The sequence below is a fragment of the Acanthaster planci genome, linkage group LG15 (assembly GCF_054643075.1).
Source record: "Acanthaster planci isolate LZ-2023a linkage group LG15, COTS_SCS, whole genome shotgun sequence".
NCBI lineage: Eukaryota > Metazoa > Echinodermata > Asteroidea > Valvatida > Acanthasteridae > Acanthaster > Acanthaster planci.
The window spans coordinates 7663897-7688886 of NC_141791.1; the positions used below are offsets into that span (position 1 = coordinate 7663897).

At 38.5% G+C, this 24990-nt stretch overlaps 2 protein-coding genes across 6 annotated transcripts; one reads left to right on the top strand and one right to left on the bottom strand.

The window, feature by feature from the left end:
* Nucleotides 1-1807: 1807 nt before the first annotated feature.
* On the bottom strand, nt 1808-11366 carry LOC110984683 (uncharacterized). The gene is made up of 9 exons (XM_022245099.2): nt 11179-11366; nt 9459-9710; nt 8436-8483; nt 7817-7893; nt 7480-7534; nt 6743-6929; nt 5512-5618; nt 4597-4701; nt 1808-3671 (listed from the first exon to the last, which is right to left on the bottom strand). The coding sequence occupies exons 2-9, from the start codon at nt 9657-9659 to the stop codon at nt 3633-3635; spliced, it is 819 nt and encodes a 272-aa protein (XP_022100791.1). The 5' UTR covers nt 9660-9710; nt 11179-11366; the 3' UTR covers nt 1808-3632.
* Nucleotides 11367-11583: 217 nt separating this feature from the next.
* LOC110984628 (D-beta-hydroxybutyrate dehydrogenase, mitochondrial-like) lies at nt 11584-24990 on the top strand. Of its 5 annotated transcripts, XR_015427779.1 has the most exons (6): nt 11584-11738; nt 12869-13241; nt 14185-14337; nt 20517-23289; nt 23849-23903; nt 24353-24990. XR_015427779.1 is itself a non-coding variant. In XM_022244991.2 (5 exons), exons 2-4 carry the CDS (start codon nt 12890-12892, stop codon nt 23893-23895), a joined length of 552 nt encoding a protein of 183 aa, XP_022100683.2. In that variant the 5' UTR covers nt 11584-11738; nt 12869-12889; the 3' UTR covers nt 23896-23903; nt 24353-24990. The 5 variants fall into 5 exon arrangements, 3 of the variants coding, with proteins under 3 accessions (XP_022100683.2, XP_022100681.2, XP_022100682.2); XR_015427778.1 differs by having other exon boundaries at nt 23849-24990; XM_022244991.2 differs by lacking the exon at nt 20517-23289.

Consider the following 24990-nt stretch of genomic DNA (forward strand, 5'->3'; position numbering starts at 1 on the left):
CCATTTCTGTATTTTTTCAGTATTACAGTACTAAAAGCCAAAGAATAATTCACTAAATGCTAAAATATCTGATAACTACAAGTACATGCACGAACACTACCAAATAATGCTGAATGTGTGATTTCCTTCGGTCCCCAACTTTTGCCGTATTGTCTGCCCATCTCCAGTTTTTCCATATTTTCTGTGCATCTCTAGCTTTTGTTATGTTGTCCCTACAGCTCAAACATTTGCTGTTTTGTTCTACCCTCTCCAACTTTTTGGATCATGTTCAGTCCATCTCCAACCTTTTCCATGCCGTCAATGCCCTTTCATTTCCAATTTTTGCCCTGTAATTCCATTTCCATTTAGTGCCATGTTGAACTTTCTGGAGTGATGTCCTCCCAATTGAAACTTTTGCTGTGAATTTTTTTCTGTCAACTTTTGCCAGGTTATTTCCATCTTAAACCTTTGCCACATTTTCCGTCCATCTCCAGCTGTTGCCATCTTGTCCTTAACACCCAAACCTTTGCCATTTGGTTGTCCCTTCTCTGACTTTTACATTGTCTGTCCATCCCAACCTTTGCATGTTGACCTCCCATTTGACATTCCGTCTGTCCTTCTTCTGATATTGCTGTGTTGCTGTTCAAATTTTGCCATGGTTTCCATGTCCATCTTTTACCATAATGTCTTGTCATCACGAACTTCTACCATGTTCGACCTCTCCTATATTTTGTAACAAGTGCCCCTTAATTTCCCCCACATCAAGTGCCCCCTTTTTCACAAGCATGACAAATGCCCTGCCCTTTACATATATTAATGTGTGAAGTTCAGAAATATTGCATCTGTGAGAAACATCTGTTGTCCGATCTACATATTTAACAAAAAAAGGTACTGTTAAGTCACCCCCCCATCGTTGCTACAAGGTGATGATAAATACAAGGAACAATCTCCCCCTTTTGTTTAACGAAGTTTGGGTGGCCAATGACAAATCCTGCTTACCTTGGATTATGAGTACCGAGTTTTGTGTTACCTTTTCCCTATCCTCCATCCCACCTCACCTCACCCCATACATGTACATGCAGGAATTGTTTGAATTGCTATTCCACTGTCTCCCTTTTCTAACTTTTGTCCTGGTCAGCGTGTTTTGGAAGTTCATATTTTTGTCTTCATCCCAACAAGTACACATTTACTTGAATCTATGTTGTTGGGCTCAGGTGTGGTTGAGACATCAGAACATTTAATATTTTCCTGGCCACTTTCATGCACGCCTGAACTATGTAACATTCCAAAAGCAAAATTAAGGCCAAGTAAAATGAAAAAAAATCATATCTATCGTCCCCGTCTGCAGCATTTCCTCCGCATGGAGTTTTTCTTTTTTAATAATTATTTTTGCCTTAGGAAAAAAGTAAAAAATTCCAACAAATTCAACCAAAGATGAAACGCGAGTTGATATCTGGCCATACCCAAGTCACTTTGTGCATGGGACAGTTGCAGTATCTTATCAAATCAATTGCAGCTATGGCTGCATATTGCGCACATGCCCATGTGTTAGCACCTTCGTTTTGGACTCTGTCAATGTTTTCAGTTCTCTTGTCCAATGTACTTTTCATTTCAATGTCTTTGAACAGTAAAAGCAACTAATGTTGGAAGAATGATGGCCGTCTTGAAAACCTATATAAAAGATAAAAACCCTGCCTCTTTCTTTTCAAGCATCCAAATGCTAAACATACATGTACTTATTTTTTACTTGGCCTAATTAGAGTTGTAAAGCAAATCTTATTTGCCGTTTTAAGGGAAGAATATAACACAACTGACCCAAAGAGAAGCATTTTGTCTTAAAATTTTTCATATTTTTGACTTCTTTATTTTGAAAACTATCTGCAAATATTTAAGGATTGCCAGAAAAAGAACTATCCCATTCAAACCAACAGTATTCATTACATGCACTTGGAATTTTGTTGTAATAGATAATTATGATAACACTGGGTCATGATGTTAGAAGTTAGGTCATTTACATGTGCCTTTCTTACACTTTGATAATTTACACAAGACTAGCAGGCACACCATGTATATATATTCTAGAGTCGGGCTAGGGGCTTGATTTGCAACCAAAGGCATCTTGCATGCAATCCAGTGTTCACAGTTAAATCCTAATTTACAAAGACCTGTAAAAACGTGCCTTTTGATGGAAGCTTGCGATAGGGTCTGATAAAATAAGTCTTGAGATTTCTTTTTCAGTAATTTTGTTCCACATGTACTTCAAAAGGGCAAAAGTGAGATCTTCATTTTTTATTCCACTCAGTTTGACATCCTGATGAACAAATGTACATTTTGGATGAAAGTTGGATTTGTGTGCAGTTTGTCATAACTTGCATTGTGCATGATTTCTGAAGTGGCTCTGGTGCCTTCAACTTTTTTTGTAAGATTGAATCACATTTTGCTTACCACTGTAAACCCTGCAACGATGCTCTTTTCTGCATTCACTCTTTTAATAAACCATTTACTTATTAATTTTGTTTTGGATCATTCTGTAAATTCCAGGTCCAAAAGTGACATTTTGCATCCCTGTTACACCTGACCTGTGTAATGTGACATGGAAATGTCACTGGGATTGATTTCCAACTATTTCTATTTGTTTGGCAAATAATTTGCATTAATTCATCACTTTTTGAAATTAGAGAATGTGTTCTCAACTTATAAAAACATATATTAGATGTGAAAGGGACAAAAAGAAATTGGACCCCAAATTGACAGAATGACCCTTTTTACATACAGGTGACGTAAATGGAAATGTGAAACTAAATGGTCTGTAAAATAGGCCTGTTATTAATACCAAGATATTGCAAATAGATCCATTATAGATTTCTCTTTATTTAGGCTGGCATAAATGTACATTATCTTCTTTAACCAAACAGATGTTTCAGTAACTAAGTCATTCAATCATGCATTCATAATGATCAACCATCATGATTTCAAAACATTCTGCCAACCCCCCCCACTTCCACTTTATTCCTTATTACATGTATCCACACCTCGTGTGACGATAAACTGACAAGACGTTTATCAACAGAATCAAGCAAAATATTTCAACTCTTCAAGAAGGGAATATGCACATTAGTAGCCTAGTAGGGAGTCAACCTGTGGCATTTACAATCTATTCTTTGTGCTCTTGGTCAACATCACCTACACAAGCAAAATTCCATGATCTCTTTGTGTGGCAATTAGGGAAGCTAAGTGACTCATATAGATAAATCTAGCCAAAGGTAAAAGATTGACAGTTAAGTGTCATAAATTTCATGAACAAACCAAGCAGCATGAATGAAAAAAATGTACACTTGCCAGTCCAGTGCACTGCAGTTTTTCAGCCAATAACAAGTACTTAGTTTAGGCTTTCACATCTCAACAAAGAAATGGGTAGAAAATAGGAATAACTTTTAAAATGTTGGCAAATAATTCAAAATAAGCTTCCAATGTGCTAATAATCCACACATCTTTGACTACATATTCCTCAAAATAAAGTATTTAAAAAAAAAGACACTTAATATAAAACTCCAACCAAGTTGGACCATGGGCAATTGTATTTGTTGATGGAGCCTTGCGGTATGCCTGGTAGGTTTACATGTATGTACAAATACAGGTTCTCAATGCTCCCATCAACTATCCTCTTGGTAGACAAATTCACCAAACTCTGACTGCAAAATAAATAAAACCAGATAATTAAGTCAAACAGGGTTTCACTGTCTTACTTGGTGTAAAAATGGCAACCTTGAGAAATGTCCAGATCATGTGTGGCAGACCAAGTCCACTGGTATCCGGTCATTTTGGGACAAATTAGGATAGTTATATACCCTTAGGTAGTATGTAATAATGGTTGTTATAACTCATATGGACTTGCCATGAGGTCAATAGTGCATTTCTATGTACCCCAAGGGCCTGTGAGTCCTCTTTATAGGCCCCCTTCTGGTCACTTATGAGTGTGTTTTTTAACACTGAAATGACAGCGTTTTAGTGGAGCTCAGAGGGTGAGCGTCATAGTATAATTATGCGCATTTGCCACTGAGCATAAAGTGTATGCGTGCAACCAATGTTGGAATGTATGGTCTTCATGCGTGCTTTGGGTGCATGCATCGGGCACGTGGACGAGCCTGGTTGAAAAACTTCCCACCAGCCAGAGCGGATACTTTAGAAAGACACGTGTATGATCTCATGATGCGTGTCTTTATCACTGAACCCAATGTGTCTGTGCTTCAGCTAACCAGAATTAAAAAACAGCAAGAGGTGAATTATGAAACGTATCAGAGACTTCTACAATCCTGACAGGTACATGTGCATGCTGCTGACATTCTCTAAACCACTTTCTCTGCTTTGCTTCAATGTTCAGTCTGGAGTAAGATATAGATTTCTTATCAAGCACAACTTCAAATAAATGACAACAGTCAAACGAGTCAAAAATACAAATACATGTTTGTTATTATCACACATGCTGCACATCCACTCCAAGATGCATATAAATGGAAGAATGAAGCATGAAGGAAGAAGGTACCGCTTGTGAGCATTTCAATTTATTTGGCTTTGGGTTCATATGGAAATCAATTATCAGTATGTGAACATACTTACAGAAGACTGCATAAATCTATGATGATCCCAGACTATTCCTAAGCTGTCTGGATTTCTGAGGTCATCCCTCATGCCCTCTTCATAAATATCATATGCATTCTTCATCTGAGGGAAAGATTATCAAGATCAATTTTGTAAAATCCGATTGACACTGATACACATGTGGAACCGATTGTAGAGTGTTCAAATCATGGCAAAACTGTCAGGGAAACACTGCTGACATGATGGTGACTTCCTGGCTCCCTTCACTGTGTTTGTGCTAAGTGTACTTACACAACAGGGTAAAATTACTGCAATTCAAACACTGAATGTACAAATGGTGGGATGTGTGCAGATGCATCAAGTCAGAAATATCCATTCTGTGAGTTGGCCAGGCTCTAGAAGCAAAGAACTCCACAACAGCTACATGGCTCTTTGATTCTTTTCAGAACTTGCCAACTCACAAAGAGATACTTTACCAATGGTGACATACATGTACATATAGAAGACAATTTTGTTGGTTTGAAGAATTTGTCAGACTTTCCCACTTTTGCTGATTCATCCTTTTATTTTGAGGCTCAGCGTACACATCTAAACAAATCCTAGATTGAACATGTCATCACACAAGCGATGCCCACCTCTTCTACATGTTAATAAAATGCAGATATGTATGATCCCTCATACAAGTGTGTAGACTATTTTAGGGTCATTTGACATATCTGTACCATGTACTGTCTGGTGTGTCCACATGTTCATGCACTGAAATTCCAAGAGAAGGATTGAAAACAAACAAAATGGGCTCTCACTTTGCTTGGACCCAATGACGGAAGATGTGCTCTCTCAATTTAATTAGCACAGCTATTTTCTGAAAACTCTGAATTACATACATGTACATGAGGAATAGGCAAGTGTTGTGTGGGGCTTCTATACATGTACCTGTTTTGCACATTTCTTGGGTGGCATGCAGCCTACTGATGTTGCTAGGCCTGAGCACAGCACACTACGAATGGGGATTGCACCAGGTTTGGAGTTGTGTTGTTGAACTGGAACAGACGATAAAAAGATCATGAGTGGCAACTGCTTCTTATAAGCCTGCACCTTGCTCAGGCTCCAAACTTGTGACGTTTTCACCCCAAATGGGAAATATATTTGATGAAGGGATTACTGCTATTTTTTCAACTTAACTTCATGATTCTGATATTCCTAAACTGCAGCCACAATCATACCATATTCACCTGAGAAAAGCCCAAATACTACATGTATGTACATGTAAAACACATTCACTCTTTCCTGTACATGTGTAAGGGAACACCAAATACATTTTTTGTGGCAATTCATACTAGATGAAGTTTATTTATTCTATCTTCATAAATACCTGGGACAGTTCTTCTATTCTTATTGATCGAAACGTGTCAATTGACCTTGCATTAACATCTGATAACGTCCGCTGAGTAAAATTAGTGATCATCAAAAATCTAGCTTAAAAGAATGTTTCCAGTGGATGCAACATGGTAATTTTTCCCTGAGATGTCTTAACTACACGCCAAACAAAGGAATGTCCACTTAAGGGACAGTGTATCTGCATGCACTGACTGCAACCAAACTGGGTGTCCATCTAAATGTGTATCGTGTGTTGTATGGGCAATGGGCAGATGATTGGAATTCTACAGGCATGTCCCTCAACTTGGGCAAGTGATGAATCACAGGCTGCTAAAACTACTGTACATGTACACTTTTAAACAAATCTGGCTATTGGATGTACAATGTTTTCACCATGTCTACATTCATTCATACATGTAGCATCCAATATGGTAGTTAATTCTTACACAGCTATACCAGGCCTCCCACATTTGGGGATTCCCAAGATTACTAGAATGCCAACCATCCTTAGCATCTGATACACAAAAAGACTAACGATCAAGAAAAAGTGCCATTTCTAACCCTCCCCATCCATGGACAAAAATGTCGAATTTTTCTGACTCAGTAGGGTCTCCACCACTATAGTCAAGCCTTAAATGTCAAATTCAGTGACCTGTCAATACAAAAAGGTGAGATTATTCCTTCAACTTCACTTGATAAACAAATAGGTAAATGAGATGTATCCATAATCTGTTTTACAAGCATCAAGTCACTTACACACTTGAAAGGAACATGAAATTCAGCTTACCTGTTAAGATGATGGCTCTAAATGCTAAGTAGGAATTGATAGTATTGGAGACATCTTCTGGTACCCTCATGGTTGGAGCTGAGATGAGAAACTTGATGGGGGCACCCTGGTTGTAAGCCCCCCAGCATGAATTACGGTCGGATTTCCCCCAAAACTGTTGGCAGGTGGGGACAATGAGGGCATCTCCCTGTCAATCAATGAAAAATGATCGCTGAAAACGCTGCCAACTCTGTGACACACTGCAAGGGGTGCGGCAGGTTGTCAGCCTGAAGGCAAATGTGATGAAGGATTTTAGGTATTTATGACCAGTTGTGGTCAGAGGTTTACATGCACTTGGACTGAAAGTATTTTATTACAATTTTTGAGATTTGCTGTGTCAGTTCTTGGTAGTTGCTCATCCAGTACATCACTCCAGTGTTTAAGCCTGGGTTACAATGGTAAATACAGAGTATACCGAGCAATTTCTTGGAATGAATCAATGGGATTTAAGTCAATAACTCAGCTTAAGTCCTCCTCGTATAACAATTTCTGGTGACTTGATTCAACTCAAGTCCTAACCGGCAACTGACTTGACTGGAGTCACTTTGAGAAGTTGAATGAATTGACTGGAGTCACTCAACTGTTACTCACATTCAAACACTGACCAAATGCCTTGATGACTCAATATACATTCTGACTATAACTCCAGTCATAAAATTAAGCAAATCCTTACAAAGATGGATTTTACGGTTACTTACTACTAACAGCTCCCCATTCTTCTCTGTCCTTATCATTTCTTGAAGACGGTCCATTCTGAAGGGGCAGTGTAAGAGAGAAGTGAAAGATGTAAGGTCACCCTAGCAGTTCTCTTAAAAGCTCTTTCCCTTGTTGAAGGAATCAATATGAAGAACTCCTTAAATCAGGGCCATATTTAGGGATTTGAATAAAATCTGAACAAAATTAAGTGGTTAACACATTGTAAATGCAATGATTAATTCAACTTCACTGTTGGCACCAAACTGCATCACAATGTCTGCACATGGAAATCAGCATCTGGGGTTGACAATTAAAAGGCACATAGATACATGTACTTACAATTGCCAACCAAAATGCCTTGACAGGGCCATATCAATACCACCATCCATGAAGCCAAAACTGTTTGCTGGGGACACCTGCAAAAATTAAGACTTCCAGATACATTATCCAGAGGACTCGCAAATGGCTACTCAAAGTGTGAGCTCCGCAAAGAAAGAAACTCAAGGAAGAAAGGTGCTGGCATGCATTTATTTTGTGCTTGGAAAAATTTATGTTCAAGATGACAAGCATGAAAATGTAAAGAATTCCAAAGCAGCCTTGGGAAGAAACTGAATGAATGCAGGGAATTTGCCTTTCAAATGCAAATATGCTTTATTCCAGTCCTATGCTGCATATCCAGCCACTGGGTATTGCTGACGTCAATAACTAGCTTCATTTCATCAGTCGGTCACCTGTTGGAACTAAAATGGGAACCCAGATCCCTAAATACACAGGCCTTCTGCATTCTTTTGCATTCATACGGGTGTCAAACGACATGAGTACACAAACAGGCTAAGTTCAAAGGTCCCAGAAAAGGACCCAAACCAGACTCATCTGTTCTGGAATTTTATTATTTCAATTTTAACACATCAAAAATGTTGCATTTGTGAAGAAAATAGAAATGCTTTGTTGTACTCACTATTGCATCTGCTGCAGGGGCATTTTTGAAGATGTCTCCTTCAGAAACCTGTGTGGAACCGATACAAAATGCCGAACTCTCTGAAATACTTCGATTTGAATGCAAATGAAAGGAACTGTTGAAAAGCCAGAACTGAATAAAGACACTGATCCAAGAGACATTCAAGCCTTCATGATGCCAACCTTACTTTGAACCAAAGGCATCTGGTTGAAATGAGCAATGAACAAGACAACTACGTTTCTAAAGAATGGCAAAGAGTTTCATGAAGTCAGCTACTGTCACCTTACTGTGATGCTCACCATTACATGTAGGCCTACATGTATCTTAACAAATCAGGTTTAAATTAGTCTTCAATTTGATTTAAAACCCTAAAAAGTTCCTAGAAACATCAAAGTCCACAAGAAGGTTGGAGAAAACTTTGCACAATTAGCTGATTAGTGAAGATACAGCCCTGTGCCTGTTATTTATACAAGGTTTGATGTCCAAGAAGAAAATCGTTTTGTTTCCCCTTACGGTATACATGGCATATGAAAACAGGGTACATGTACATGTTGGATTGTGCAGCAGAGTGTTACTGATTGAAATAACAACAAGAGAGGCTCAAATGAAATGAACAACACTTCAAAGGGTAATGAGATGCATGAATAAATAAAATCCAGTGACCCTTTCTACATCACGTTCAAATTAAAATAGACACTTTTTTCCTTCTTTTGTTTCAAACTTCACATTCCAAAATCATCCCCCAAAATTGCAGGATGGTGCCACCAAACTATGGTACATGTAGATAGTACAGAAACTACATGTACAATGTACATGTACATATACCTTATAATTTTGGCCAAAGCACAGACACAAAGAATGAGCCATAAATGAAGGACTTTGGAGAACTCCAGAATGTTCCTACCAACCATGTCAATGAAACGAAGCTACATGTATAAATTCTGAACCTGCCACTACATTTTGGTTAATTGTGCTGACTTCACAAGGTCTCTCAGGGTGATAATCTGTAAAACCAAAACTTACAATAACCCTCTCATATCCTTCAAACTCTTTTGCCCATGCCTCCACAAGCTCCTTGTTGATGTCTCGCAATTTGTACACAACACCTAAAGGTTCGGGAGCCAAGTTTTGAGTGCTATCTTCCAAGGCAGGTTTCTTGATCTTGATGTCTTTATGCTTGATACCCACTTTAAAATCAGAGTTGTCTGCAAGTATAGCATCCATGGCTGACCAGTTGTGGGGAGAGAAGCAGCCAATGTCACAAAGATGTGTAACCTACAACAGAAAAGACCAAATGATTTTAATATATCATGAACCCAGTCTGGGAACCTAAGTGCAACCACTTTAGCCGACAAACATTGCCCACAATTTAATTGGGGAAAGACAAGGCCCTCAAAATTTTACCAGCCAAGTGAAATGTCTCAATTCAATTTCAAAAAGGACACTTTTTCTCAACACTTCGCAAGTGCGAGTGAAGCCAAGTGCTCTTAAATTAAAACCTTAGACTGGTATACATTTACATGTAAAATATGTCCAATTATTTTTCGAAGTGTGACCCTCGGTTATCAAAAGTAATTGTTCCCTCGATGCAGTGCCAGCCGGACAGGGTTATTTAATATCATGAGTTTTTTAATAAACAAACAAAAATCAGACTTGTTTTATTTTAATCAGATCTGTTTTATTAACCCTAACACTCATCAGTCCTCCAACAGGTGAAGGATTGAGGAGTGTTAGGGTTAAATTCAATTTTTTTAAATCGATCTTGTTAGGAGTTGTCCAGGTGGTTTTGGTCCTGAAGTTCAAGACATGAAACACCATGTGATGGCTACATGTAAATGACCGACTGCTGAGGCTAAGTTTGTCACATGATGAACTACTTATTTCTAATAAAACAACAAATTTGCTAAGTACATGTACATCTACCTATACACCGAAAGACACGTAAACTCTTGATGCAAATTACGATGATAAAACAAAGATCAGCATCTTTGCTTCTTAAACTGGGATAAAACTCTTGTACTTGTTACCACATGCATATGCCTTATGTATCATTTTGAGAGACTGCTGAAAAAGCACACATCCTTAGTGTTCTAATTTTCATGATATTTGGAAATACTGCAATATATCTTTTGAATGAGCATACATGTACATCTTTGTTTTTCCAGTTTTCACGACATTTGGCAATACTGCTGTCTAAATGTATAAATGCATGTAAATGGAATGCCTATTCCGTATATACCAGTACACGTACATGTCGTCATCAGGTACATGTAAATGTCAAATATCTGTCATGCACGTTACACCAGTCATGACGTAGCCTACCATGATGACTAGCCTAGGCCTACAAAAGTTATTCCCAGAACTGTGGGGTATGACATCTGCCTCCACGTGGCCATAAGGGAACTGCCGTAAGAGCGGGGCAGACGTTGGACCCAATGGAGGTAGGCCCAAGGCATTAGTGGCAATACACAAATCTGATTAAACATGTTAGGCCTATTATTAAGTACTAGGCCTAAAAAAATGTTTAGAAGCTGATTAAAATTTTCACAATCCATGTTTGAAAATTGTTTTAAATAAAAAAATATCGCTACCCTGGATCTGACCTTCTACACGTACACGCTAGCATATAAACGACCTGATTTACATGTATCTGATTATACACAATGCTAGCATCATCAGCCTCGGCCTACTCAGGACAGCAAAGCGTGTCCGGAATCTGGGCGCCATTTGGTGACACTTTTACCTGTTTTTGGAGAGACAGTTTCAGTAGCTTTTCTGCTTCAGAAGCATTATCTCTTTTACAAAATCACACAGGTATCTCACTATATTCAATAAATATCGACTAACTGGAAATAATGAAGAAAAAAATTGAGACTTGACATCGCGAGAGACAGGCTACACCATGTATTGTTAAGATTATACTAATTTAGAATGGGGAAGGATCATTCATGGGAGTTTTTTGGACAGCAGTAGGCCTTGTTATTTTGAGCAATGAGCGTAACCTCAGAATCAAAGATTTTATATTCAGCATATATAATTTACCTGTAAGATATAATAATAGATGTGGATAAAAAATAATCATATGTTCTTTAGCTATTTTTCTTTAATCACACCCCTCAAACCAAATGGATGAAACGAGGCCGGGGTTTGGGTCACGTCGAAGGAGAGGTCAATGAGGTGACGAGAACTTTGTGACCTGAAGGCTGTATGTAGCCTGTAGTGCAATCGGCGATTTACTTTGGACCTGCTGAAGTGAACATGGAGCAGTCGACAGTTTTGTAATCTGTGGTTAAGTGCGTGGAGGTAAGTGAAAAGAATAATACATGTATTCCATTTATCAACGCTGCTCGACACCTTGTGCACAAACCCTGTGAGACTCTAGTCTTAAAAACTGTGTTTTCCAAGTAAATCCTACATCATACAAGTACAGTACTAAGTAGGCCTCTGCATGTATGATGTACATGTACATATACTATAGCATGGGGGTAAAATTCTACCTCCATGGACGTACATGTAGGCTTGCACAGATTGTATGTAGGCTACCTCAATATTTTTCACTGCTTATGTTGACTTTGCGGAACGTGTTATTCATTGCTTTCACGTTTCAGTTGATGGCTAATAGTGTACGTGCGTGGTTTACTCTAGTCAGAGTCGTCATCACTGTACTGCAGGGAAACTAAGTGGTGTCCATATTATACATTATATGTATGTACAACATATCTACTATCTGACTATTGGTATGGTATGATTGGTTGTGGCAAAAAATAGGCCTACTCATTGCATTAGCCACTTTAAAAACTTTTTTGAACTCCAGTGATTAAAAAAAAAGGGTGACAAAAGAAAAATCTTTGGGGGCTAGAGATGTGAAAGAAGGTTTGCAACTTACATGTACATGTAGAAGGACAGGTGTAAAAGGAGGGGCTGGAGTTACTCAGTCTCCTGTAAGGCTGTATGTACCTCAAGTGGCTGTAGCAACTTGCACTTTGATTTGCTTCATCAGATTCATGGCCTAATGCTTAGGACATCTCGAATTTTGCAATTACATGTAGGGGCTTGAGCTGAGTATGTGACTTTTTTCTTTATAATCAAGAAAAGTCAACAGACTGCATTTTCGGATCTGAGTTCATCACATGTACTGTAGTACACGTAGGTGTGTTATAGGCATTTGTCAAGAAACAGTCTTCACATAATGCACCAACTACACACAACATTACAATCAGTGATGACATGGATTTTCTTCATCACGAAAGACGGTGGTTTGGTGGCAGTTTCCCGGAAGTTGGGCTGAAATGCATTCTCCAGTGTGTACAATGTCGGTGATATTTTGGCTTACCGAATGTCATTCAGCAGTATTAGGTAAGTTTTATCAAGGTATTTGCGTAAGGTACATATGCAAAAATGTATGTAATCATGTTATTTTTTTCAACTGAAAGATTCCAGAAAATCACTGCACAATGATAACTGAAACTGTGGCCATCATCACAACACTGGTTGTTGTTCTGGGCATCTGCAAACTTTTCCTGCGGTCGGCAAAGATTAATCCCCGAGACAAAGCTGTCCTGATCACTGGCTGTGACACTGGCTTCGGACATGAGCTGGCCAAGTGCTTGCACAGTCTAGGCTTTGTGGTGTTCGCCGGCTGTCTGGACGTGCAGGGAGAGGGCGCCCTTCGGCTGAAGGATGTTCCATCTGAGTCAGGGGGCAGAGCCTCCAAGAAACTGCACGTGATTCAGATGGATGTGACGAAGGAGGACCAAGTATCTGATGCGGTACAGACAGTGTTGTCACTTCTTCCAAAGTCAACAGGTACATGTACATGTGCAGTACAGTGTATAGTAACTTCATAGTCCAGAAACTAGGGACCCTCAGTATTGTGTACATGTAGGTACAGGTTCATGTATTTTAAGAATCCTCTACTTACGGTACAACCACTGTACGCTGGAACACATGTACGTAGACATGCAAGGATTTTGCCCGGGTGAACATTTTAACACATCTTTGCACTTCAGCATGCTGCAACTGATGACATCTGCCATCATTCCTTCTCTGACTGACTCCCATTGTGTCTGTACACATTAACATGCTCAGAATATTGTGGAGGTTGAGCAAGTGTAGAGCCCTCAAGTGTCAATGTTCTACAGCCAAAAACTTATTACGTTGAGGTATAAAAAAGGTGATGATGTGATAAGAAATCTTGGATAGGTGACCACCAAGAATCAGCTACATGTACATGTACATGTACAAGTATTTATATGTAAGTCAGCTTACCTACATAAGTCAGCACAGTGAAGGACTGTGGTTTGGCATCACAGCATTTTAAGAAGTTGGAATTTTCAGGACCCTCCCATCACTTGTCTGCATGTTCTTGCATTTTACAGTACTTCCTTGCCATACCTGTATATTTCACCAAGCAAAATGATTGTTTACTGACATGACATGTTTTAAATGTTTTATGCACCTCTGATGTGCCATTGGATTAAAACATTCAAATATAAATTTTGACCCTAAAGTTGGATATAATAATTACTTGTATATTCAATGCTATATCCCTTTTCCTCATAAAGATAGTATTCAAACATCTCCTGTCTGACAACCTTGTCTCCATACATGTACATGTATTTTAGAACTAATGTGGCTACACGTACATGTGCGTACAGAAACATGTACGTGTGTGTTCTTGTTTCAAAAATATAACCCAATTTAACAACAAAGCACATGTACCAACAGAATTCAACTTGTATCTTGACAGGCCTGTGGGCAATTGTTAACAACGCTGGCATCTCCACATTTGGGGATGTTGAGTTTTGTGGACTGGATGTGTATCAACGTGTTGCTAATGTCAATCTGTGGGGGGCAATACGTGTCTGTAAGGCATTTCTACCACTGCTGCGGAAGACAAAAGGTGAGTGAATCATTCACTTGTACAGTAAAGCCAAGAATCATTCATACCATTCCAAGTGTACATGTAGGTAACGTAGAAGTTACAACCAAAAGACCATAGAATTGACAACCAAAAACTTAGCTCTTTGCCCAGATGAGCTTTTGCAAAGCAAATAGTAGGTTTTTTTGTGCCTGGGTTGACCATCAGTCCAGTTCAAATGTGCAAATAGCAAACTGCCATGACTGCCACAACTTTAGGCTGATCTGTACATGAAAATTACACATAGAGACAAAGGGTGTTTTCAAAACGAGTGGATTCGGCTTACACTTTGATTTTACGATTTTGCTGGTTCCTGTCAGAGTTTGAACATGTGGTTTCAAACGCAGCTTTTAAATGGATAGAACCAGCAAGACCAACGTCTAAGCCAAATCCAGTCATTTCGAATATGCCCATAGTCCAATCAGGCGAATAATAATCAATCTGCAGTCTTTAAAGGGACTAGAAAATAGAAATAAGTGTACATTGTATTTTACTAAAACCCTTGAAATGGCACCTTTTACCAGTAGTTTCAACTAACCTAATTGGAAATTTTTGTTTTGCTATTGTAAGCCTATTGAGGAGCTTTTGAGGTCTTTTCACTAATTTAATTTGCATATTCATGAGTAAAACTATGATGTCATCTAAAGCACTGAACCTCAGTGTTGCACTGATTTGTGCACAATTTACATGTAGTTTCCTATGGCAAACCTGTGAGCAACCTTTACTCAGAAATGTTTTCAATTAGCAACTTTGGAGTTCACAATTTGAACATGAAAACATGCTAACTGAACAGTGTCTTCCTGGATATACATGTATATCATGGCAAAAGCGCCCTCACTTGTCCAGAAATGCGTGGGCAATTTTGAATGCTTAAAAAGTGCACCTTTCATGTTACATTATGGAAAAATTGAAGAAGAGTACAGACATAAACAAAATGTGATTATTCATTGCGTGAAGCTTTTTAATTACATACATGTTGGTACTTACATTTCAATATTCTCGTATGTCACACCTATCGTAATAGTTATTCTACGTGTAGATTAGATGGTAAACTTTTAAAGTTTATTGGGATCCCAAATGAGCAACTTTATGTAATTAGTTTCATGATCATTGTTCAATTCTTGTAAGCTGCTATAAGTGTGTTTTGGAGGGCTTATTGTGAATGTGACCAGTGTGTTAGGTTGTCAAGCAATGACATCACTTTCCCAGTTGTGCTATGCTGTGACCAAGTATGCCATGGAAGGTTTCACACAATGTCTGTGCTTTGAAATGTGGAGATGGGGGTGTGAAAGTTAGCGGAAGTGTAAAAGTAGCACTGGGAAACTTTTTGGCTGGCCCTTGCCTCATCACAACATTATAAGTTGAAAGGATTGCTGAATAAATGTGGAGTACATGTAATGTGTCAGATGAAGTGAAAGATTCGTATGGAGAAAATGTTTTCAAGTCTCTTGATCGGATAATGCGGCGGATTGCTAACATTGTTGACAAACACCCAACCTGTGATTGATGCACAGACAGATGCTGCTATTGATGAAATCTCATGAGTTAGATAGGCACCCAAGGAGTTTTGTAGTGATTATTTTATCCCATCAAGTTGGAGAGTACTTTTTAATGTATCACAAAGGTTCAAATTGATATCTCAATTTCACCAGTGACTGTAGAATAATAAAGAGCCCTTATACAGCACCTGAATAAATCTTCTTCTTCTCATTAGTGAATTGCAGATCATGTGACATGAAATATTTAGACCAGTTAATGGCACATGAGAATAAAGTGCATAAATCATTTGCCCTGAGAAGTGTAATGCAACGGGCTACGTGCATTGGTTTACACGCTTGTCCTTGAGCTAATGCCTTTTACACAGATATTTGTGTGTGTGAGGTACGTTTAAAGGCGCCTTTCCATACATGTACATGTACATGTACAGTGTATGTATTTTTTACCAGTGTTCATGCATTTTACTTTCATGCACATAAAAAAGCGCCTTTCCATTTGTCAACACTTGCGCCAATTACGCCTTGAGCGATTTTGACACGTGTATTATTTTGGTAATGGTAATTTTTGTGTCGTGAAAGGTATGAACCCATTGTGTACGGAATGCATTGTGTACATAATGCACCAAAAAACATACCTATGGAAAGATGCCTTAATTCACTTTGGTAGGCCTACATGCACATTACAGGCCCCCTAGAACTCTGCAGGAACTCATGAAGGTGCAGTCCATCATTTGTTACTAGTGCATGATATGTTCCTTTGAGGCCACAAAATTATTCAAAATTCAAAGAAGGGTAACAAAGAACAAATCTTGAAATTGCCCCTGGGGCGATCTTGATGGCTGAACTCCACGCACACGCAACGCATACGTATACGTCCATGTACGTGGAAAGGGATGTACGTGTACATGTATATTGTGATATACATGGTAGTGGATTTTGTGTCCGTGAAAGTGAAACGTACGAATGCATCGTGTACGTAATGCATACACACAGGTGCCTTCATAGTAACTGTACGGTGTTCGTGCACGACTGTTGTGTCAATACTTTCACATGCTTTTAATGGCAATTTTTTTTAAAATGCACCTTTCGACTCTTTGTTGGAATGGACTTCTTTCATTGTTTTCGTGACAATGACTGCTTGCCAGGGAGATTATTTCCACTGGCAGTTAAGTTCCAGAACAATCTTTAAACCAAGTACTATATCTTTTCAACAAAATTTCGTCTCTTACTTCTTGGACAACTGCATATGATGGACTGTACCTTTAAAGCAGAATGTTGTAAAGGGTGTCCAAGAAAAAACCAAAAAAACTGAAGAAAGGGGTTAATGTGCACAAGCATGAAGCACAAAATGGTCGGTATTTAAAAACTGTGCACCAATACTTATACATTTTTTATTATACCGGTATAAAAGATCCAACGAAAGAAAATAAACTTCTTTTAAAATAAATGTGAAAATAAAGTCATGTAGTCATTGAGAATGAAATGTAGAGATGAATTAGCAAGAAATGCATGGAGTAGGACACGAAATAACACTGTAATTCGTATACATGTACATGTAAGAGTAAAAAAGAATATGTATCTTGCAGAAAATAGATTATTCCCGTGATTTCCTTTCCACGGCGAAAAACTTCACTGAATAGAGTGACACTCGCGGCATCTATATCTCTTTCTGTTTTATTAAACATACAGTATATCTTGGGTCAAAAAAAGGTCTCCGCTTTCTGGTCAGCGCGCGCGTCCCTGAAGAACGGTGTGCATCGGCAAAATAAAAAAAGTTTTTTATTTGGTTTAAAAATGATGTCCAAAAGCTGCCAGACTTGCATAATAATCGACTTGAATCCAGCTACTCCGCAATTTGAACGTGATTTTGATGGGGTACGGTTGAGTAGGCCTAATTACGTACAGTAAAGGAGTTCCTCTAGTTCCCCATACATTTAGTCGCTTACTCTTTCAGATGGACGTCATTTCTGTATTATACATTTACATCTGGGAACCAGACGAATGAGGTGGTCTTATATCTGGTGTACATGCACAAGCTGAAGCTGATTTAAAAGAATTAAAAAGTTGCGGACGGGGGCAGTCTCGCTGTGCGCCACCTCACGTAGCATGCCCGCGCCCTTTGTCCACATAAACGACTACTCGAAAGAGGAACATACAGTACCATAACATGGCTAAGGGAATGTTAAAATCGAGTAAAATTATGAACAAAAAATGGGTAATTTCTAAACTTCTTTTTGACTTTTTGACTCAAGATTTCTTTATATGAATTGGAATAAGAATTTTAAGACCTTTGCCCTCACAACAAGACACTGATAGTGCCCTCGCCTTTGGTTAAGGCACTTGTCTTAATTGTCCATTCTCTTGAGCCGATCTGAAGCAAACAAACAAAGGAACAAGCATGTATTTATTTCCTTAGTGCCATGCACCGACATCTGATAGATTGTTGCCATACACACACACACCGAAGGCCTGAATACTCAGTAGAGATGCATTGAAAAGATATCTGTTAGGATGTAATCAAGATCCCTTCCTAACAACATCTAAAAACTACCAGCCTGGAACTGATCCTCATGGGGGGTGTCTGAGTGCAGTTATGCTCTATATTTTGGAGGGAAATACATGTATACAGATTTCTTCAACAGTGTGGCAGAATTAAGTTAAAATTTTATTGGTGGGTTGTAAATTTGTCTTGTTTGTGTGATCAAAAATGCCTGTCCAAAGATGTTTTTGCCTGCCCTCGGGACCATTGAAATTGAAATGGTGGTTTATACGTCGGTGCAGTTAGCTCATAATAGCTGCCTGCTGTGCTGAATGCATAATGAGTAGCCATTTTGGTTCCATACAATGAAGTTGACGATACTCGCCTTACAAGGGTGAAGTCCACTAATTCAGGTGAAAATTTTTGGCTAGCTCATTAGCTTTAAAAGTACCTCCACAATATCTGTTGAAAAGGAGATTCTCTGGCCCCCCCAAAATATGATTGTGTAAATCTTTGATTGAATCAACTCCCTTTGTTTTGAGGCTTCCATTGGAGAGCAGAATGGCTAAAAATACGGTTGAAAAATGATCCTCAGTGCCCGAGAAAGTTGGGGGTTACCACTTGAAAAATGGCACTGCAAGCAGACTTCGGAAAAATCACTTTTTGGGGGGGGGTTGTTTTGAGGGAATTATTAAAAAATTGAGTCAGTTAACCCACAAACAAATTTGAAAAGAAATTTAAAGATTAGGGCCAGACTTTATTTTAATCTCTGTTTCAGAAACCTCAAGGATGTTGGTATGCATGTTATTGGGTCCTTAGAATTCGAAGACCAAAATTAGTAGTTATTTACTATATGGGCCATCCTGTTCGCATTGAGGTACAGTCGGTACGGTGCGAGCGTCTGAAATTCCTTTACCAATAGGCAGCAGTCAATTGCCAATATTTAGCATGTTTAGCGTGCGCTCAGGCTGAGACAGCTGCTTGAGTGTAAATGGCCCCTCAGAATGGAGCCTCATCGGATTTGTCCATACATTATGGAAAGGAAAGTTACCTGATTCCAAACTTGGGTTCAAAGAGGTTAGATGTATATCAATAGAAGCCCACACTCCCTTTTTAACCCTTGGAATTAATGTCAAAAGATCGTTGGGATCAAGTAAACATATTGCAACAAAATCCAGGTCAAGGAAAGTACTCGTGCCATTGGGGTTCCTAGTCTTCCACCATGCGTGGTTGGAACTGGGAATTTGACAAAGATGAACTGCCAGTCTAAGCTGGTGTAGTAAAAACAAAAGCGAAAAGAAACTCACGCACAGAAATAAAAAAAAATGATTTCATTTAAAGAGATTTAAAATAATCCCAATTGCAGAACTGGTGCATTCCCAAAGGTTCCGTACACCATCAAATAAGTTTATAATAAAAGCCGTAAACCGAAGAGAGATTTGGTTGTCACACTCCTACAGTGTATGTGCCTGATTTCAATGCATGGGCGTCGCCTGGATTTTTTTCCGGGGGGGAACAATTTTTCCCAATTGGGTGGGATGTTTCATGAGTGCAAGCTAGGTGTAGGCCATTAAGGGTGGAGGGGAAATTTTTTAATCAAATCCGTGATTTTTATTCCATTTCCTCTCTTATTTCTATTTAGTTCATTTTTCCAACTTTTTTTTAATGTTCCCCCATTTTTTCAGGGGAGGGGGGACAGGTGTCCCCTCTTGCCCTCCCCTCGCGACGCCTATGTTTACAAAATTACATGTACTCGATTGCCGGCTTTCCCATTCAAGTAAGGTTTTGCTTTGCTCCAAGAAATGTCTACGTGACTGGCACCAAATGCAGTACTTAATGTGCCATTTATGAGTTTTCTTGAGTTTATAGATATGATTCTGTAACGATTCGTTCGTTTGTAGATGCTACCACAAAATGTGATTTGGGGAAACCCTCCAGTGGAAGCATTGTATACATACACTACTCAGCTATTTCAGCTTACAAAAACCGTTGTTGCTCTTTCCATTTTCAAGAACCAGTTGACCACTACAATACCTTTCTGGGGATAGTTAATTTTGAAGTGCCCACAGGTTTTTATATTGGATTTGTATTGTTTTATTGTGTGCATTTAGGTTCATTGGGTAAAAGCTGCATTCAAAGTACTGCTTTATTTGCATTAATACTGTTGTAAATGTGACTTTTTGAAGGGCGTGTTGTGAATGTGACGAGTGTGCTAGGTCGCCAAGCATCAATGGGGCGGTCATGTTACGTAGCAACAAAGCATGCCCTCGAAGGATTTACACAATGTCTACGCTATGAAATGCGCAACTGGGATGTCAAAACTGTCATCGTTGAACCAGGCAACTTTATCGGCGCAACCGGCATCTTCACCCAGGATAAAATTGACCAGATTGCCGAGGAAATGTGGAGGAGTATGTCGGAAGAAGTGAAAGAGTCGTACGGAGAGGACTTTTTCCAGTCTCGCGTTCAGAGGATGCGATTCTTCACTCGCACTGGAAACACTAATACACAGCCGGTGCTCAACGCAATGATAGATGCTGTTACTGATGAGATCCCTCGAGTTAGATACGAGCCAAAAACACTGTATTGGCACATAAGGACTTTTGTAATGACTCTTCTACCTCATCGAGTTGGAGATTATTTTTATCATGCAAACTAAAACAAAATTAATAAAAATATCAGCGAGGTATGCATCTTAGTTATATTAATTATTTATTCACGTTTAGGATTTCGTCAGTGTTATGGATTTATTTTACCATCTTTTCCGCCACCTCGAGGGACTTGTAAGTATATAGGTAACCAGTTGTTGGAGTTTTATGGCAATGGTGCCCCCAACTTAATGTTATGACAATAACTTTTAGGCCAATGTGACCAACCAGCATGAAAACCAAGGACCAGACCAATAGGCCTGCCCAGTATGGTGTGCATGGGACAGCCTGTCCGCGTCACAAGAGTATAACGGTAGTTATTTTAAATTAGCCACATCTCAGTCATTTCGGAAACAAACGAAATTTATATATTTGTTTATTGATGTAAAGTTATTTATACACAGTAACCCATTCAACTGCAGTTGCTTTTCAAGGGCCCGTGTTATTAAAAAGAACCCATGGTTGTGTTAAAAAAATGATGTGAAAGTAAAACAGTAACTAAAACATTCACCACAACAACCAAGTAAAAATAGTAATCAGTCACCCAAGGTAAAATAACAATTTCATTGCAAAAATAAGCAAAATGCAATAGAATTAAAACCACCAGAAACCAGATAAAATTAAAATTGTATTTAAACAATTTACGAAGATGAACAAATGATGTAAAAATAAAGCCCTTAAAAGCAATCACAACAAAAGAAGAAAATTTACAGAAGAAAAAGTACTGCCCCTGATGTAACAGTGAAACTAAACAGAACCGAAGAAAATTTGAATGAGCCACTCACTGATAATAGTTGAACCCGAAAAGGAAAATACGTGTACAGATTAATCATATAAAAGCAATAGCAACAGTGAAAATTTTAAATAAATTAAAAAGAAAGACTCAAAATAGATAGATAGATTCAAAACATATAAATACAACATATAAGTTTTTGAAACCAAACAAACTTTCCAGATGAAGTCCTGATATAAAAAGCAGGAGTGAGGAGTAAATTTTCAAGATGCCAGTGTCACTTAAATATGTATCTTAAAACTTTGTAGACTTGATTGAACACTGACATGCTAGGAGTTCCAAGTCGTCGCACCTCTATATGGAAACTTTGTTTAACGGACTCAGTGCTGGACTTTGGCACTGAAACACACACGTTGCTTCTCCTCAGTGCGTAATTTGAATGGAAAAATCAAACTTATCTTTCAAGTACTGCGACATGGATAATTTTATACATCATAATAGCATCATATTGGTTCATGAATCTTCTTGCACTGAGTGGGATCCAGTTCAATTCTCTTAGATTCACACTACTTGAAACATTCCAGTCAGCATTTCTCATGATACGGGCACCTCTGTTTTGGAGTTTTTGTAGTTAAGTTTAAATTGTGGATCCACAGTTTCCTCACATTACGCCCGAATTGTCAAATAATTGTGATGAAACAATAACATTGTATGTAAGGTTGTGAGTATTAATGGTCTGTGAGACTATGTTTTTGACCTTAAGAACGTGGATCCCCATAAGAGCCTTTTTCCACACATGATCAATATGCTCGCTCCAGAAAGATTTTCGTCAACAATAACTCCAAGATATTTACATTTCTTTACTCTATTTAATGGTGTTACGTTAAGTTTGATGTTAAAATTAGTCTCAGGCAAGTTACGAAGTCTTGATTCGCTACCCAGTAAAATTAATGCTGCACTGTCTTATTAACATTTAGACTAAGTTTATTTTTGTTTAACCAATTTGTGACATTGATTAGATCGGCATTAGTTGCCCTAATAAGCTCAGTGACATCCATGCTGGCTTCTTATGGGACTGTATCATGTGCATACATGCTGATCTTACAGTTGCTAACATTGTTAGGGAAGTCATTGATATAGATAATAAACAGAAGGGGAGGCAAGAATTGACCCTTGTGGTACCCTGCAACGTATTGGAACAGAGTTTGTTCAGTTGCCGTGAACTGACGTTATGTGGAGATGATCATTCAGATAACTGGCGAACCAATTATTTATACCCTTTCTGTCTACACCCATGTAGCTCCAAGGATCTCAAAGTCCACAGTGTCAAAGGTTTTTTCAAGTCAAGCATAACGACACCTGTTAGTTCGCCATTAACAAGGCTGTTGAGCCAGTCATCAGTGACACTGATCAAAGCTGTTGAGATGGAATGTGATGGTTGAAAACCCGATTGAATGCGACTGATTTGTTCGTAAAGCTGATCAAAAATGGCTCTCTCTAGGATTTTGAAGAGGACAAGCAAGACAGATACTGGCCTATAATTACTAGGTTCACTTGCGTCATCTCCTCTGTGAATAGGTACTATTTTAGCCCTCTTCCACTTATGGGGAAGTTACCTGTTGGTGGGTAAGAACAGGAGCAGCTACTTTAATCGAGACAGACAATTATTATCACAGCCTGTAGCCTTAGAGGTCGCGAGATTCTGAAGTTGTTTAAAAACAAAATCCTGGCAGATGGGTTTGAAGCAAAAACTGCCTTCAGAGCACTCAATATTGTCAATATTATCACAATTACTGCTAGGTATTTCAGCAGTGAGTTTAAGCCCAATGCTAGCAGAATAATCGTTGAGAAAACTGGCAATACTTACAGGTTCCGATATTTCAACATCATCTGCACAGATCTTGTTGATCACAGATATTTTGCTTTTAGTCGGAATTACCTGTTCGAGGCATTTTCAAACCTTTCCGTTGTTGTTTTTGCTGGACCTGATGGCTTTATTAATATAATCTCTTTTACTTTGATCTTAGAAGTAACTTGGATTTAAAACTGTTTGTAGATTTTCCACTTAATATCATGATCAAGTCCAGACTTGATGGCGATCTTTTTTGAGCGATTCCTTTTCTTCATGATTTCAAAGATCTCCTGATTGAGCCAAGGAGCAAGGGTTTGCCTCACTCTTCTTGATTTACAAGGTACGTGTCTGTCACAAACTTCGAGAAAAAGATTCTCAAATTGATCAAGAGCATCGTCAACATTTTTGTTACTACAAAGAAACAAATCCAATAAGTATCGAACAGGTTCTTTAAAAACAATCGTCGTTATCTTGCTGTAACATCTAGTACAGTTGTAACAGTGTGACCATTAGATTTTGCATTGTGTTTTCATCAAATAGCATATAGCATTGAATGTCCTCTTAACTCCACATGTGTGGCAATTTTCACCTCGTTAGATGTACGCAGTACATCGATAGGTGTCGTTGAATGCTGGACTACTCGAGGAGGCTCGTCGATTTCTTGTACTATATATAGCTGAAAGTTTTCAGTGAGTTTGACAAGCCTTTTCGTGTAACAAGAAGTATTGGTGCTAATAAGGTCGTGGTTAAAGTCACCAAGGAAACCAACGTCCTTATTTTCATTTCCAGGTTAACCTAGAATGCGCTCAACGTGCTCAAAAAGATCCATATTGGAATTGAGAGGTCTGTACCATGTAAGGACGACAACTGGTTTCGACTTCCCATGTGGTATTTCCATTGTTAGAATGTCAAGGAGATCCGCCATGAGGTCTTCCCTCACAGTGTGATTGACATTGGAGCATGTTTATGCTTTTGCTGTTTTGAAACGCTAATGAATTATTCTTTTCAATTATGTACAAAAAGGCCTATTTGTATTTAGACCTCGAACGGGGGCACCAATTGGGTAAAACAGTTTCTAAGACACTGTACAAAAACCTTTTTCTAATTAAACTTGATATTTTGGGCATTGCATTTTCACTAAGTTAGACATCTTTTTATGCAAATCCGTTGATGAAACAGTAATTTGTTTAAATCATGTAGCTATCTATATATGAAACGAGGGCATTTAACCGTGATGAAAAAGAACGCCTCTGAATGTATTAAATTTGTTCCATACATTTTCGAACTGGGAAGTTAAAACTGTGATGTTCGTGTTTTGTGCTTTGAAAGGGAATTTTACAGGAAGACTTAATAAAGACTTACTGTTGAGGTTTGAAATATTAACCCCTCTCGTAAACTTGGACTAGGGAATAAACAGTACCAAAGTA

Coding starts and splice junctions, on each gene's coding strand:
- LOC110984628 (XM_022244989.2), top strand. CDS start 12,890: ATGATAACTGAAACTGTGGCCATCATCACAACACTGGTTGTTGTTCTG. Junction 13,242..14,184: donor ACTTCTTCCAAAGTCAACAG/GTACATGTACAT, acceptor GTATCTTGACAG/GCCTGTGGGCAATTGTTAAC. Junction 14,338..20,516: donor ACTGCTGCGGAAGACAAAAG/GTGAGTGAATCA, acceptor GACTTTTTGAAG/GGCGTGTTGTGAATGTGACG.
- LOC110984683 (XM_022245099.2), bottom strand. CDS start 9,659: ATGGATGCTATACTTGCAGACAACTCTGATTTTAAAGTGGGTATCAAG. Junction 7,894..8,435: donor CCCCTGCAGCAGATGCAATA/GTGAGTACAACA, acceptor TAATTTTTGCAG/GTGTCCCCAGCAAACAGTTT. Junction 4,702..5,511: donor CCAAGAAATGTGCAAAACAG/GTACATGTATAG, acceptor TCTTTCCCTCAG/ATGAAGAATGCATATGATAT.